Raw genomic sequence first — 17,178 nt, 5'->3', positions numbered from 1 at the left:
GCCTGACTGCCCACCTCTGGAGACAGTCGGGGAGGGGGGGGTGTCAATGAATGTCCTTGCACCCAGACAAATATAACAGAAGATACTTGGTTGCCAAGAATAATATCCAGAGGTTATTCCATACAATTTTTCTAACTCCCTGTCTGCAGTAGAAAGAAGCTTCTGATGTTCCACTCAGTCAGAGGAAGGCAGCAGAACAAGAAATTCAAAAGCTGCTAGACAAGAGTCATCCAAGAGGTCACACCAGACCAGACAGGATTTGGAACTTCCTCACACTTCTTTTTAGTGCCCAAAAAGACGGGACCTCAGACCAATTTGAAGTCAAAGTTCTGAATGGTCATGGTACAGTCCGTTCTGCCATTTCTTCACAAGGATGATTGGATGTGCTCTGTAGATGTTCAGGATGTGTACTATCACATCAAAATAGACAGGCACTCCAGAAGACACTTATGCTTTCGGTTGGGAGTCGGTCGCTACCATTTCAGAGCCCTGCCCTTTGGATTCACCACAGCCACCAGAGTGTTTACCAAATGTATAGCAGTGGTGGCAGCTCAAAGGATTCCAATATTTCCAATCTAGACAACTAGCTCCACACCACTCCCTCCATGCATCTCCTTCAGCAATCCAAAGACTATTCCTCCAGATTTGTCAGTCTCTAGGAATAACGTAAATTACTCCAAATCAAGCCAAGTACCAGTACAGAGCCTGGAGTTTATTGGTGCACATCTGAACATGACAACACAAATTGCATCCTTACCAACTCATTAAATAAACATACTTAGGTCTCAGGTTCATCAGATTATTTCCTGCCCATCTCTTCCAGCCAGATATGTCCTTCAAGCACTGGGATCAATGGCAGCAGCAATAGTTTTTTTTCTTTAGCAAGATTCTATATGCGTGTTCTTCAGTGGACTCTTAACTAATTAATTGTCTGTTCTTCGACAGTGCCTGTCTTTTCTTGTCAAGCTTACCTCGATTTGCACACACCATATCTGCTGGTGAATCATGTCAGATGACATTTATCTTGGTCGACCTTTTGTTCTAACCCCCATTAGCTGCAGTGCCTATGGACACTTCCCAATTGGGGTGGTGGGGCATTCCTTGGGAAGGCTAGCACAAGGCACATGGTCCCCTCTAGAGGCCAATTCGTATATCAATATCCTGGAGATGAGCAGTCCTATTAGCACTGCAGGCATTTCAAGATGCTCTTCCTCTAAGGACTATTGTGAATGAGACCAACAACATGTCTGTGGTCTGGTACATCAACAAACAAGGGGGAACCTGATTTTTCTATCTCTGTCTGTTTTAATTTCTCCAAATCTTTTGGGTTTCTAATACCGTGATGGGAACGGACCCCATTCCTAAGTCAGATTAAAATTCATGAAAATAGTACTGTTTCAATCTGTGATGCCAGCCAACAGTGCTGTTTCCATCACCCGCAAGGTGCCTAGTAATGACTCCTCCTCCTGCAATTCATATTGTTAACGTATCTAAATACAATTGTAGATTCTTTTTATAAGACCCATTGCTCCTAAGACTATTGGAACTGCTGGGTATCTTTCTTCCACATTGCTCTTGTTTCTGCCTGTAGATTGTGATATTGTATGACCGTCTCTCTCTCTCTCTCTCTCTCTCTATGCAACACACTGTACTCACTGGGTGTAGTGATTTCAATAATCAGTGCTACTTTTTGTCTTTTAATGGACCACTATATCTGGTTTTTCTAGCATCTGTTTTTTGAACTGTTGGTAATGGGTGATCCCTTGTGATATAAACTTCATAATTTTCTATGATGCTTTGTGGCTCATGTTTCTGTCTGCAGAGAGGCTATGCCAGTGTGGCAAAAGGCGATCTCCACAAACTGCTTTCTAGTTGCAATGCACATTCCAGGAGAAAACCAGTGTATTAGCGGACAAATTAAGCAGGTCCATTCTAATGCATCATGGTTGGGCTCTCAAGCAATCAGTGGCAGAAGAGATTTTCTGTTTTTGAGGCCAAACTTCCTGAGACCTCTTTGCATCCCCCCCCCATAAGTGCAACAGGTATTTTGCCCTGATCCCCCCTGAGGGGGATTCAACAAGAGATTCCCTAGTCGACGTTTGGCCATCCAGTCTCCTTTATGCTTATCCTCCAGTTCATTTGTTTCCCAGATGTCTACAGAAAGCAACCCAGTTGAAGAGCTCAGTCATCCTTATTGCCCCCTTCTGGCTTCGACAGGTGTAGTTCCCCTTCATTTGGTTTCATCATCTTTATTCTCCATGGATACTGGACCTAACTCCAGATCTCCTCTCACACCCCTCAGGGATGAGTCATCTCATTATCTAGGCCTTTAAACTGACTGCATAGTTTCTCCACTTCCAATAATTGTCAGACCAGGCTTTCTTCTCCAGTATATGTACCATTCTATTATCCTTGCAAAAAGATTCCAAGAAAGTTTACAAGAGTAAAGTGGAAAAGATTTTCCCTATGGGCATTGGAAATTGATCACCTTTTTTTCTGCCCCAGTCCCTGCTGTTCTTGAATTTTTGGCTGTCCTTTTTAAAGAAGGAGCTAGCTTTTCTACGATTAAACTGCAAATGGCAGGAATTTCAAACTTTCATACAGGAGACTGAAATTATTCTTTGGCCTCTTCCAAATTATGTAAAGCCTTTCTAAAAGGATTTTTTCCCTTAGACGACCAATAAAGGATCCATCACCTCCCTGGGATCTGACTGTCATGCTACAAGGTCTGACTCGAAAACTCTTTGAAGCTTCAGCAAACAAATGATCTAAAATTTCTTTCATGGAAAACGGCCTTCTTAGTGGCCATCACTTCTGCAAAAAGAATTTCTGAACTCCAGGCTCTCTCATCAGACTCCCTACATTTTTTCATAAACTCCTATTCTTTTTTACCAAAGGTAGCTTCTGAGTCAAACATTAACCATTCCATTCATTTATCAGTTTTCTTTCCAAAATTTTCAATCAAAGGAGAATGCATGCTACATCTCCTAAATGTGCAAAGACAATTATGTTTTTATCTAGACAGAACAAATTAGAAAATCAGATCAGCTATTTGTTTCCTTCTCACCACAAAGACTGGGTTATCCAGTTTCTAAAGTTACTTTAGCTAAATGGATTACAGATTGCATTTCTTGGATATATTCTCAACAAGGCATTTCCCTGCCAAGACCACCTAACACCCACTCAACTAGATCCATGGCCACTTCATTTGCTTTTTGGTCAAGAATCTTTATTGATGATATTTGCACAGCAGCCACATGGTCCAATACTCCTATCTTTGTTGCTCATTACAAATTGGATCTTGTATCCAGAAGCAGAGTTGCCTATGGCTCAGCAGTTCTCTGGAATATCCTTTCATGAGGGCTACCCAAGATTAAAGTAGCTGGGGACTCTGTCCCATTCATTTAGGAAGAATGAAAAGGACAACATCAGATTTGAAAGTTATGTACTTGGCATAACTATGCATCTGTGTTGTCCGTTTTATTTCTTCCTGAACTCCCCCCCACATCATCCCCCTTCCCAAAGTCTTCTGGTGGAACTTGAATTATTTATTGGAACTTACAGTTCCAGGTTTGATATCTGTTCTTTCAGCTATCCCTTTCTCTATCTAATTCATGGGGATTTTATGGCAACAAACTCGATCTGAGGTATTGAAGATGGACTAGTGCATTTTGGATGGGGGGGAGCTCAAGAGTTGGATCCAAAGTCTAAAATGTGGCCAAGTCAGATCCGAGGATCGGCTCTATAACCCATAGGTTCATAGGTATGTAGTAGGCTATCTGCCCGAAGGCATTTGTAAGCCTTGCTGGAATGTGTTGGCTTTTGCCGCCCCCTTAGATTAGTTCCCTGTGCCTCTGTCCAGCAGAGCCACTGAAGTGATCCGTGGGGTAAACTTTCTGTTTCCTATCCACTCATTAAGGTTTCTCTTGAAGAAGGTTAGCGAGGAGCTCTGCCTAATGTAGATTGGAATCTTGTTCCAGAGCAGGGGAAGTCTCTGGGACAGGAATCTGTCCCTCCAGCACGTCCTATTTATTGTTGTGGTGAGGTTTAGATCCCTGAAGCGTGCGGCTCGAGGGGATATGGTTTCTTTAGGTGGAGCATGTCCATCTATTCTGGGTTGGACAGGGCCTTGTATGTCAGGCAGACATCAGCTCTAAGTAGGTGGTATGCAACAGAGTACAGCTGGAGTTTCTTCAGTCGAGCTGCATAGGGCATCTGCTTGAGGCCAGTGATCCTCTTGGTGAGGTACTTCTGTGGTCTTTCCAGTTGTTCCAGGTGTCTTGTAATGTACATCCCAAATGGGGCATTGTACTCTATGATGGGTCTGATGAGTGATGCGTAGAGGGGCCCAATGACCTCTTTCGATCTGGATGCAAACCCTTTTGTGATTAGGTGGGCCACATAGAAAGATTTTCTAACCACTTTAGCAATGTGATTATCAAAGGAGAGGTTACTATCTACTTGGGTCCCCAGATCCCTTATTACGTCTTCGTATTTAGGGGGCTACCACCTATGTGGTAGTTTGTGGGTACTTTGCTTTTTCCAAAGGGGGTGACTATGCACTTTCTGGCATTTAGCTTGAGGCCATGGTTTTGACACCAGGTATCTGTCTCAGTGAGACCCTTTTGGAGGATGGAGGATGTCTGTGTCAGCCGGAGAGTCAATTATAGCCCCTAGTTTGCAGTTGTCTGCGAACTTGGTCAGCCATAGTCCTCCTGTGCTTGCCTGTACCTCTGAGAAGTATATGCCGAACAGGAGGGGTCCTTGCCACTTGTAAACAGTTTAGAGTCAGACCTAGCTCCCGCAACTCTTACCATGTGGGTTCTGTCATGAGCCAGTTGGCAACCCATCTCATGACGTAGGGGTTTATGTTCAGGCAGGTGAGCATGTCTATAATACCTGAGTGGGGAATGGTGTCGAAGGCCTTTGCGAGGTCTAGGTAGGCTGTGTGGACCACCTTTGCCTTGTCTATAGCCTTGGTAACTGTCTCAAAGAAGTCCACCAGGTTTAGGAGGCATGATCTGCCCTTAACAAAGCTGAACTGGGTAGGGTCCAGTGTTTGGAGGTTCCCAATATCTCTGTTAATGAGATCCATGATGATGCGCTCTATAGCTTTGCAGACCAAGCTAGTCAGGCTTATAGGGCAATAGTTCCCGGGGTCTGTTGTGGCTCCACCTTTGTGGAGCGGAATAACCATTGCTGTGCGCCACTCTGTGGGCACGTAGCCTGTGGAGAGGCTGAGTTTAAACAGTGTGTTTAGGTGAGGGGTTAGTTCATCTTTGAGCTCGTGTAGGGCTCAGCCTGGGACACCGTCCGGTCCCATTGATGCTGTGTTTTTGGCTTTGGAGAGGGCTGTTTTAACCTGAGTGTCTGTGATTTCAGAGGCAGTACATTCTTCTGGTATAGATATTGGCCCTTTTGGGGGTGAGAGGGGGGTGAAGTTTGCACTGAACCTGTCTGCCAGGATGTTGGCTATATCAGTTGGTTCAGTGTATTTTGTGCCGTTCTGCACCAACGCCGAGCAGATCTGAGAATTGCCACTTATATTCTTGACATAGCTAAGGTATGCCTTGTGGTTATCTTTGGAGTCCATGGCAATTTTTCTTTCGAAGCTAGCCTTGGATGATTTTATGAGGGAACGTAGTTTCTTGTTGATACTGATCAGGGATGTCTTCCCTTCTTGGGATTTTACTCTTTTCTGTACTAGTTTCCTCCTTCTATTGTATAGCTTGTTTATGGCAGGGGTCCACCAGACTGGTTTCCTTTTCTTGGAGGAGTGAGTCTTGGTTTTGTTTGGGATAGCACGATACATCCATTCTTGTAGGTGCCCATAGAGTACATTAGTAAAGGATTTTGCAGCTGGGACAGTGTTATCTTTTAGCATGGGGGCTTTGAAACTTCCCACCTCGGTCTTAACTCATTTCCTCCAGTAGAGTTCTTTTAAGTGTGCACCTGTAACTCCCAGTGGGTGTGGCTTCAGCCTTGAAAAAATGAAGTTATCACCTTATAGTTCTACCAAATACTAATTGATAGAGGTCATATATCAATACAATTGTGTTTGCCATCATGCATGCTTCAAGATAAAATATTCTGATACCTTGTATGTGGCATGGTTTTGGAAATATCAATGCAAATATGAACAGGCAATATTTGACGCCTAGAAGCACAGTAGGAGGTAACTGCAGAAATGCCTGGAGACGTCACTCGGCTGTAATGAGTAACGTGAGCTTTTGCTTTTGAAAAGTTTTTCACGGTGGTTTCTTTGACCGGGGGTGGGGGCGGAATGTGGATATCCAAAGTGATTAGTTTATGGTCAGATTTAACCAGTGAGGGGTTGACCTCCAGTGTGGAACACCGATCACCCATGTTGGTGATGACCAGGTCCAGTATGTTGTCACCTCTGGTGGTGGTGTTGACCAGTTGATCCAGGGCGTTTGAGTTTATAAATCATAGGAAATGTTGGGCAAGGGAGTTTGTACTTGAGTAGTTCTCCCTGTTAATGTTTGGGTAATTGAAATCACCCAATATCAGGATGTTTGGTAGGACCTTTATGTATCCCAGTGTTTCCAGGAATGCGGAGTGGGGGTCCTGGGACATGGTGGGTGATCTGCAGCAAGCTATAATTTGAATAGCAGTTTTGCCCGTTGTTAGTTGCACGTGGATGATCTCTGAAGCATTGTGCTGTGCCACTAACCTGGAGGTGTGGGTATCCTTGATGAATATGGATACTCCCCCGCCTTTTGTATTTCGGTCCGGGTTTTGTGGCCGAAATGTATGGTATGAGTTGTAGCCTGGTAGTGCTGGGGTGCTCTCTGGAGCCTTAAACCAGGTTTTTGTTACTGCACATATATCGATTTTCTCCATACTGAGGAGTGCCTCGAGTGAGTGCATTTTGAGGTTTAGACTTCTGGCATTGAGTAGCATTACCCTCAGTTTTTTGTTACTTGTGCTATTTACGGCGGTGGGTTTGTCTTTTGAGCCTTGCCTAAAAAAGGCACTATGGGGGTGGCAAGAGCCTTAGCCAGTATTCGAAAGCCATTCGTTGAGGAAGAATGAAATTAACATTTTTAATTAATAACTACTTGGCACACTTTATGTGCTTCACCAGTAGATCTTGAATAACTACAAACTCCTTGCATTTATAGACGTCGCAAGGTTGGTATAATGGTTAAGGTGTTTACCTTACAAATACAAGGTGCAGGGTTTGATTCTCACATAGGGTAACTGGCTAGGCTTAAAATGGCCCACAAGGGCAGTTAGCTTAGTACTAATTTATGAACCTATGGTGTTGTTTCATGTCATTCCTTTGCCCAGTTGAATGTGACTACAGCTGACATAGATGGCTTGCTGCTGTGGGCCAAAAAATGTATCCGATGCTGCAACAAATACCAATCGGAAATACTGGAAGAGTTAAAGGAATGCCAGAGTAGTGTACATAGTGACTACAGGCAGCAATCTGAGGGAGAAAGACTTGTCTGTTACTCCTTTTTTATTATATTTTAGTTATCCAATTAAAGGAAATGCAATTACTTTGTGATTGGAAAAAAAAAACATTGACATTTGCATACTGATGTCAGTTAGCAGACAATTAGCATATCACCACGTAACAAGATCAGTTTGAAAATTTAAATGTTTAAGCTTTAGCTGTGACAGCTGTGTCCTGTCAGAGTTGTGTGTTATAGATACATTTTTTGAGACTAAAATGGGGACTAGATTTAACTCAAGATGCTGTCAAGACAAGAGGCAAAGCTCCCAAAGAAAAATGTTGTTGACATTCTGTTTTCAGTCTTCTCTTGGTGATTTACAAGAAGTAAACATGGTAGAAACAATGGTACAAGTTAAGTAGTTCATAGCAAAGAAAAGTTAAGATGGGTTGTTGGGGCTTAAAAGTTTTAATACTTTGTAAATATATTCAGCCCAGGAGATATGTTTATGGGCCCTTGATAGAGATCTAAGCTGCTTTAAATTAAAGGAAGGATTAACTCGTGGGAAGAAGAGACTAAGAATCGGGAACCGCTGGGAAGGTGAAAGGCTGATAGTTCTGAAACAGAGGAGGCCTCTGCAGCCATGGTGATGAGCTCTGTAACTGATTGTGGTGAGCTACGTTTTATGTGTACTGCTTAATGTTGTTTAAGCATCAGACAATGAACACAATGAAGTGTGGTGCTGCCATTTTTTTTAATTTTTATGCTTGGTTTTGTCCTTGTCTTAACTTTTCATTTTTGCGTGGTCTGGAACATAACTTTTCTGAGGATTCAAATTTCTGCGGAAACCTGCACTTGGAAGAAGAAGACAAGGAAGTAGAACTGTTATTTTTGAATCCCAGAAACTCCCTTTCTAGCCTGGGGAGATTTTGGGGTATGAGAGACACTACAAGATGTTTCCTGCACTGGGGGGCTAGTAGTAGTCTTAAATTAAAGGAAGATAAAACATTTAGTGTTGTACTCTGCAATTAACTAAGATTGCTTGTATGGTAGTCAGCTGAAGGAGTCCATTATGAATAATCATGCAACATTTAATTGACATGATTTTATTTTAAAAACATGAAAAACCTTGGGAAGTCGCAAGTCTAAAGAGTGATTCTACCTTAGAAATCACAAGTCAAAAGTGTCTCTTCCAAGGCTGCAAAACAAAATACAAGTTTTGCAGGTAAGTCCCTCAACATACATACGCTACCTGGCTACATCGACAGTGCATAACACCGACAATGACTCAGAAGATCGACAAGTCAGAAGACCGACTGAGGAAAACACCGACGCGGAGAACAGTGAGATTGGGAAAGGAGTTGATGGTCTGTAGGGATAGGGGTGGGATAAGTGAATTAGGAAGGTAAGTGTGCGATGTTGACGGTCTGTAGGGATAGGTGGGATAAGTGAGTTAGGTTAGTTAGGTAAGGGTGCAGTAGTGATATATTTTGGGTTAGTTAGGGTTGTAGATAGTTGTGTATGTAAGGGTTAGTGTTGGTTTGTAAGGATTTTGGTGTGCTTGTGTTGTGTGTGTGGGTTTTGGACAGGGGATTTGTTTTGTTTGTTGTTATGATGTGTCGAGTGTATGAGGTGTCGTGTTTGTGAACTGTCGATTATGTGGTGTCGGTGAAGTCGTTGTCGGTGTTTTGAACTGTCGATGTAGTCAGGTAGATCCATATATATATATATATATATATATATATATATATATATATATATATATATATATACATATGTACACACACACACACATATATATATATATATATATGTATGTGTGTGTGTACATGTGTGTGTGTGTATAGATATGATGTATATGAAATGTAATATAATATACTATAATATATGCTCTATAATGGCAGAAACTTTGAGAAAAGGGAAAGGGAGGAAAATGTAACACCCACTTTTTGCTTTTCTCAGAATCTAGCCACTATGACAGGATGGATGGTGGTGATCGTTTAGGGTCAGCATTCTGAGGATCTATCACCTATCTAGTGATAAAGAATAGTGCTCTCCAGTTGATGGTATTTGCTTGCTGTAGGCACACTTTTTGTAGAAGAGCAGAGGGAAGCTTAACCCACCAAATTCACTTGGTAATCCAAAGATCAGAAGAGCTCTGAAGAGTCGTCTCCAAGCAAATAAGTCAGATTACTAAATTCATGAGGCAAAGGAAAATTAGAAACTTCTCACCAAATGAAGTTATTTCCGAAGTGTTAAAAGCAGCTTGGAATCATTTGACACACAAGTAGCAGGAAGCAACTGCAGAGGCATGAAGAAGCAAGATATTTTGTAATAGTAGATGAGAGGCAATCCGCCTAGGAAAGTTCAGAGTGCTGACTAATCCTAATGCTGGCATAGCATATCTGGTCAGTTCATTAGCTCGAGTGTTATGCATAGATCCCATGTTATGGGGCGTACCCATAACCTTGATGTCAGCTGGCAGCCTTGATACCCAATGTCATGCTCTCAGAATTTTTTTTCCACTGCTATCCAAAGTGAGGTGCTCATTTGCATATATCCTGGGCACCACCACAAAGCATGTTGTGCACCACTGACATATCTCCTATTAGGACCTAATACTCCATTATCTATGAATTGTGTTGACATGTTCATGAATCCCACCCCTGCTTTGAAAACTAGGCCCTCTGCTATTATTTGGCAAATAATTTTGAAGAAAGCACTATTACTCTTGCAGTCCATTCTAACTGGTCAAAGAAGTGGTTAGTGGCAGAATTTACTTGAGTACTTCCTCTTCTGACTTGAGTATATGTCAGTAGTAAGTTATAAATGGTAAAAACTCATTGCATTGTGCTGTGGTACTACAGTCTTTTTCATAGTAACCATAAATTGTGAAGATAATAATAATGTTCTATATAACTAGATGACAGACTCTGGTAACATTCGTATGCAAATACTTTGATGCCAGTAAACCGAGCAGTGGAAAAACATACATACTTTATAAATAGAATTGTGATGAGAAAGAGAGGTCCCCCTTCACCGTGAAGTGTACAGGTTGTATTTCTATTTTAAAGTATTGTTTCCCCTGATATTTCAGCCTATGTATTTTAACATTTTCTAGACCCCATTGTACATTGCACATATTGTTTGGCAAACCTTTTTGGTTTATGCACACATTAATCATTTTGGACATATTTTTGCATGCTTCATTTCAGACTAAATCATTTCTTCTGTGTTTGCTTTCTTTATGATTGACAGCACTGTACAAACCACATTTGTGTGACTGCTATGATTAGGATCCTTGGAAAAGAGCTGTGGCTTTTACTGCATGACCGACATTCTAATTCATATGTGTAGTGACCTAGTACGACTACACCGGTGATGTCGTATGTTATGGTGTGACTTGTGTTGCCCTTGCAGGATAAAGGAGGAAAAGGTTGTAATGATTTGGACAGTTTAAAGAGTGACAAGATGCAAACTGTCCAGCTTGATGTCACAAAAGACGAAGATGTTGAAGAAGCAATAGCAGTGGTGAAAAAAAATTTAAAACAACCTGAGGAAGGTAAGCATATTTTTATATTTATAAAATCTCTGGTTTAACTTGGTTTTAAGCACAGTTTTATTTATTTTGTTTGCCAGGTTAAAGGGTGGTGTAAGCCACATCAGACCACAGTTAGAACTTTAACAAATGTAACAAAAAAGTCATGAATTATTAATCGTCGAGTATAAACATATGATGTTATGTTGTCCTATCTCGCCTTCATTCTTGCTGGTTTGGTTCGGAGCCGAAACTTTGCTCCGACTCGGCCGCATACCAAAGCGCAAGAGCTTCTACTGGCTCGAGGCTATAACCTATCCCATGGTGCTTAGCAGCTATTCCCAGGATCTTGTTTGCCACTTGAAGCTTCGGGATCATGTTCGCTAGCTCAGGCTAGTAAAATTTAGTATTATACTCTGTTTTTGGATAACTTCTCCTAAAATTTACTGCCACATCATAGTTTACCTTTCCCAGTTATAGTATAGGACTTTTTGTGTGATTGTATTATTCTTGGCTATATTTTCCTTTGGGGCTGTCTTTTTGGATCTTGTTTTTCTCTCTTCCCCTTTTCTAGTTAAAGAATCCATTTCAGTTAGAGGATTGAGTCACCGTTTAAATTAGAGGCGTCTCCTTGGGTTGGAGGAGATTGTCATTTAATTTAGAGACTTCTCTCTGTCTTACTTCTACTTTTTTATAGTTGTTTAAAATTTACTGTTGTGTTAGTTTTTCACAGTTAAACATGTCTAAAGAATCTGTTAAGGAGCACAAACAATCTGGATTTAAAAAGTGCGATTCCTGCACTCAGAAAATGTCTATAACAGACGGACATACAAGTTGTGTCTACTGTCTAGGACCAGTCCATCTCCAAGACTTTTGCTCCATTTGTCATAGCTTCAGTGCAAGGGTCTTACAGGAGAGAAAAAATAAGCTCATTTTAAGGGGCTTATTGAAAGTTGAAGAAGGTAATCAGACCTCAAAACTGGTTAAGTCGAAAAAGGCTGCTTCATTGGCTCCTGTATCTGAGCTGTTAAGCAGTTTCAAAGATGCAGCATACTCAGATCCGAAAGTTATCGTTTCTGACAATTCTGGTCCTCCCTCAGAGCTAAAAAAAGAGTCGGTCACCATCCTTGGAGCCTGTTCATTCGGTGCCGCAGTCTCCTTTGTTACAGTCTGTGGCAGGTAGCCACAAATCGTCAAGCCATTCCTCTCGATTCTCCAGATTATCAGACGATGATGTGGAGCGGGTCATGAAGAGGTTCCTCTGGACCCGGGCCCTAGCAGGAATTCTATTGAGTCCAGCCCATCGGATCGTGGAGCAGACAACTACCTCAGTTAACGTTGATTCCTCCTCCGACTCGGACGAGTTCAGAGCCAGAGAGTATGGAAGTCGTTGTGCTGGAACCAGTGGAGCCAGTAATCACGTCAGATAATCACTCCAGATATCTCTGCTCCAACGTCTGCTCCGATCTCATCGATGTTGTCTTCCATCGAGGGATCTGGGGGTTGACACTTCCTGGTTGGCTCCGGGGGGGGGGTCTCGAGTCGGAACCATGTCGGAACCGGCTCTCCCACTCGGAGCTTCAGCTCAGGTGATTTCGGCTCCCACATCAGCCTCGGAGCCACCCTCCTCGGTGCCGGAGAGATTTCCCGGCCCCTCGGGACTGGAGTCTCTTTTTATCCAGGATTGTGGTGCCTTTGAGATGATGCGGAGTGTGCTCTCCACCGAGTTTGCTCCACATTTGGCTCCAGCCTCTCTTCCCCCAAAAGGGACATTGTCCACCTCTTCATCAACCCTCCATCACCCCCAGAGTAGAGAGTCAGTGTCCCAGGAAACCCCAATGGGTGGAACCTCCTCTTCCGATACCTTCCCGGAACATCCCCCTGAGGTGGTCCCACAGAAGAGCAGTGTAAGAGGAAGCACGTAAACTCCCCTGAGTCTGTCACTTCTGATACTGACTTGGAGGATTCAGAAGGGTCCCACGGTCGCCCTCTGAGGGTGTGTCTTTTTCAGACATTCTGGAGATCCTTAAGCAGAGGGGCAGCTGGAAGTCCCTTTCCCCTTCTGAAGATGAGTCGGTATACCTGGAGACATTTGGCTCTCGCCCCTCCACCTCTTGGGTATCTCTACCTTTTGACCCTCTCCTGGGTGTAGTGAGTCGGAAGGTGCGGGACTCCAGAATCAGTGGACTCCATTCCACGGAGGCCAAATAAATTTATTATGGCCCCAGAGGACAGATAGTATCTAACTAAGGGAGTTCCAGTAGATGTGACGGTGGTGGCTGCGGCCGCAACGAAGGAGTTAGCTGAAACTTCTGCATCTGTCCATCCACCGAACAAGGAGTCTCGCACGATGGACAGGTATGGGAAGCGTACTTTCTCCTCAGCGACCTTTACCTTGCGGTCGCTGAATTATTTGTCACATTTCGCCCGACTTCAGGGGGATCTCCTAAAAGAGCTGGGAGATACTCTGCAAGGTGCTACAGCCCAGGATTTATCAGATAAGATTAATTCTCAGCTTGCAACCTTAACGTCCATCACTAACTCCTCCATGCACCTCATTTCCTACGCAGCCAATGGAGCAAGGCAGCAGGAACAGGAGTAGCACTTCAGAGACATTCCTGGATGCGCCTTTGCAAGTTTGCCAAACCCTTCAGATCTTCCTTCATTGATGCTCCCTTTGATGGCTCGTCCTTGTTCAGGCCGAAAATGAAAGAGACTCTCACCAGGAGCCAACAAGATGGTAAGACTCTAGCTGCCTTCGGAGTCCGTTTTTCCACCCGTACTAGACCTTATTCTAAAGGTCAGAAGAGTGGAAAGATGTGGTTCTGAAAGTCCAAAGGAGCCTTATCTGACGCTCATGGTGACCCTTCCCCCAGGAGCAGAGGTGGAAATGGAAGACGCTGTCCACATGGCAGAGGGGGTCGGCAGAACCAGGGCAACAGACATTCTCTGGTCGGCCCTTCCAGCACTCCTGAAAGGAGGCCCAACTGTCTGCCTCTGTAAGCAGTCGGGGGGGAAGCTATCACTGTTCCCAGAAGCCTAAATATTTGACTCAAGACAAATTGGTACAGTCCATTATATCCAGGGGTTACAACATTCCCTTTCACTGTTCACCTCATCCGTCAAAGTTTACCCCAGACATTCCACCCAGTCAAAGGGATCAAGCAACACTAGAAATTCAAATGTTGCTAGAAAAAAAATCATCCAAGAAGTCCCCACAGACCAGCTAGGATCCGGAATTTACTCAAGGTTCTTTTTAGTTCCAAAAAAGACAGGGGACTGGTGACCCATATTGGATCTCAGCAGACTAAACAAGTTGGTGAAGAAGTCAAAGTTCCGGATGGTAACACTGCAGTCTATACTCTCATTTCTGGGACAAGGTCATTGGATGTGCTGGTTAGATCTTCAGGACGCGTAGTACCACATAAAGATGGACAGGCGCTCCAGAAGATTTCTATGCTTTCGGCACTCCAGAAGATTTCTATGCTTTCGGCTGGGAGCCAGTCATTACCAGTTCAGAGCTCTGCCCTTTGGACTCACCACAGCCCCCAGAGTGTTTACCAAATGCATGGCAGTAGTCACGGCTCATCAGAGATGTCAAGGATTCCAGGTGTTAGCATACTTAGACGACTGGCTCCTAACTGCCACCACCAAGCAGCTACTAAAACTAGGCATTACTGTAAATGCAGAAAAATCTGCCTTGTTGCCATCACAGTGTGCAGATTTAAACACAAACATGTTGGCAAAACTGTCTCAAGAAAGGATTCAAACATTACGCAGTCAAGTGCTTATCTTACTCAACAAGAAAAAAGTACAGGCAAGATTTGCCTCAAGGTCCTAGGCTCTATGGCAGCGACAATAACACTAGTTCCCCTGGCACGACTTCACATGCGAATATTACAGTGGCTACTCTTCGCTCAGTGGTCCATACAGGAGTTACCCATGTCTCACGAGATTCTCATTACAGACTCCTGCAAGAGGGACCTGCTTTGGTGGATCCAGTCCACTCAGGTAAAAATAGGCAGATCATTTGTACTTCCCCAACCTGTCGCTACAGTAACCATGGACGCGTCCCAGATAGGGTTGGGGGACATTATCTGGGACAGACGGTCCAAGGGGTTTGGAAAGATCACGAGTACCATTTGCACATCAGTGTCCTAGAGGTGAGGATGGTGTGTCTGGCGTTGCAAGCATTTCAGAATCCCACGGGGACTATTGCAATTCAGACCGACAATATGTTGGTGGTATGGTACATCAACAAATGGGGGAACCAGGTCCTATCCCCTATGTTGAGAGGCCCAGAGAGTTTGGCAGTGGACGATATCTTCTCAACCTTTTCTGACGGCAACACACATCCCGGGGAAATCCAACGTCATAGCGGACAGGCTAAGCAGAGCAATTCTCATGCCTCATGAGTGGTCCCTGAATCAGGAAATTGCGAATCTAATTTTTCGCAAATGGGGCCAGCCTTACTGTGGCCTTTTTGCCACTCCCTTCAATGCCAACTGTAGCAACTACTTTGCCCTCATTTCCCCTCCAGGTGAGTCACCGAGGGATGCACTCACCTACACTTGGCCCCCAGGGCTTCTTTATGCTTTTCCTCCATTTCCTTTGATTCCAAAAGTTATCCAGAAAGCCAAGTCGTTGAGTCGCAAGTTCATTCTCATTGCTCCATACTGGCTTCGTCAGATTTGGTTCCCTTTCCTTTGGCCCCACATTTAGGAGGACCCATGGATCCTGGACCCAGTGCCAGATCTTCTGACGCATCGGTCAGGAATGCTCCATCCTGCCCTTCAGAGCCTCAAGCTGACAGCTTGGTTTCTCCACTTCCAATCTTAGCCAGGCTTCCAGAATTATCCCCTGCAGTATGCTACATTTTGGTCTCCTCGCACAAAAAGACAACTAGGAAACTTTACGCAAGCAAATAGAAGAGGTTCTCTCGTTGGGCAGACAAAAAATACATAGATCCTTTTACAGCCTCTGTACCTGCAATTTTGAAATTCCTGACAGAAATTTTTAATCAAGGAGCAGTGACAGCCACAGTTCGAGTTCAACTAGCCGCTAAATCCAATTGTCATGTGGGGGAACTCGGATCCAATGTTATGTCCCACAAGTTATGCAAGGCCTTCCTCAGGGGTGCTTTTCTGTTAAGACCTCCTGTAAGAGACCCTTCTCCCCCATGGAATCTAAATTTAGTATTATCAGCATTGATTCTTCCCCCTTTCGAACCAGCATCCTCTTGTTCTTTAAAATTTTTATCCTGGAAAACTCTCTAACAGCAGTTACCTCAGCTAAGAGGGTTTCAGAGGTGCAGGCCTTATCCATCCTTCCTCCCTATTTGATCTTCCACAATGATAAGAGTTTCCCCTCAGAACAAATCCCTCCTTCTTACCAAAGGTCTGTTCTGAAACAAATTTAAACCAATCTATAGGATTGCCTGTGTTTTTCCTAATTATAGCAACAAGGCAGAATATAAGGTTCACCAACTGGATGTACGTAGACAACTGTGTTTCTATTTACACAGGACGAAAGATTTCAGAAAATCAGATCAGTTGTTTGTGTCCTATTCAGAAACAAAAAAAGGCCGGGCAGTCTCAAAAGTTACTTTGTCCAAATGGCTTACTGAGACTGTCAGATATGAAAGTGAAAGGACATTCAGCTAGAGCGGTGTGTACTTCCATTGCCTTTCAATCCAGACTTCTGTACAGAGCAGTTTGATATACACCATGACATACAGTTGTAATACATTTGTAACACAAACATCCTGTATAAATTAGTTTGATATTCACAAATGACAAATAATTATTTACAAACTTCCAGCTATCTGTGTTTGGCAGTATTTCCTTTTGTCACACTTCTCAGTTTTGAAGACTCAAGCTAGTTTTTCAAGTGACCTTTGAGAAATGTTGCTTGAGATGGATGAGCCTGTCTTGAGATCCAATTTGTATCTTTATTGCTGACCCCAGTACAGTGCTGCACTGTCATTTGCCTGCAACCCTAGGCTCCACCATAGTTATGCGGGATTTTGCTGACTGACTTGCTGTAGCCATAGATCCCCCTCAGACTCCTCCTGCCTCCTACTGCAGATACTTAGCACAAGGGCCTCTATCGTGGTAAGGTTTCATCATAAACATATGGTACATTTTCTTCCCCTGACTAGCAGTTCTACCAGGTGGTTAACATCACTGACCTTTGTTATCACTTTGAAGGGTTATT

At 43.5% G+C, this 17,178-nt stretch overlaps 1 protein-coding gene across 1 annotated transcript in view; it reads left to right on the top strand.

The window, feature by feature from the left end:
- LOC122806963 (D-beta-hydroxybutyrate dehydrogenase, mitochondrial-like) overlaps positions 1–17,178 on the top strand; it is a 411,496-nt gene that overhangs the window by 143,880 nt on the left and 250,438 nt on the right. Inside the window, exon 4 of the mRNA XM_044077813.1 lies at positions 10,845–10,986. Coding sequence (XP_043933748.1) covers positions 10,845–10,986 — 142 coding nt within the window. The remainder of the gene's footprint in view (positions 1–10,844; positions 10,987–17,178) is intronic.

This window comes from Protopterus annectens, chromosome 7.part0 (genome assembly GCF_019279795.1).
Source record: "Protopterus annectens isolate FY-2018-M chromosome 7.part0, PAN1.0, whole genome shotgun sequence".
Taxonomy (NCBI): domain Eukaryota; kingdom Metazoa; phylum Chordata; order Ceratodontiformes; family Protopteridae; genus Protopterus; species Protopterus annectens.
Note: the sequence above shows the minus strand (reverse complement) of the source record. Positions and strands in the feature narration are given on the sequence as shown.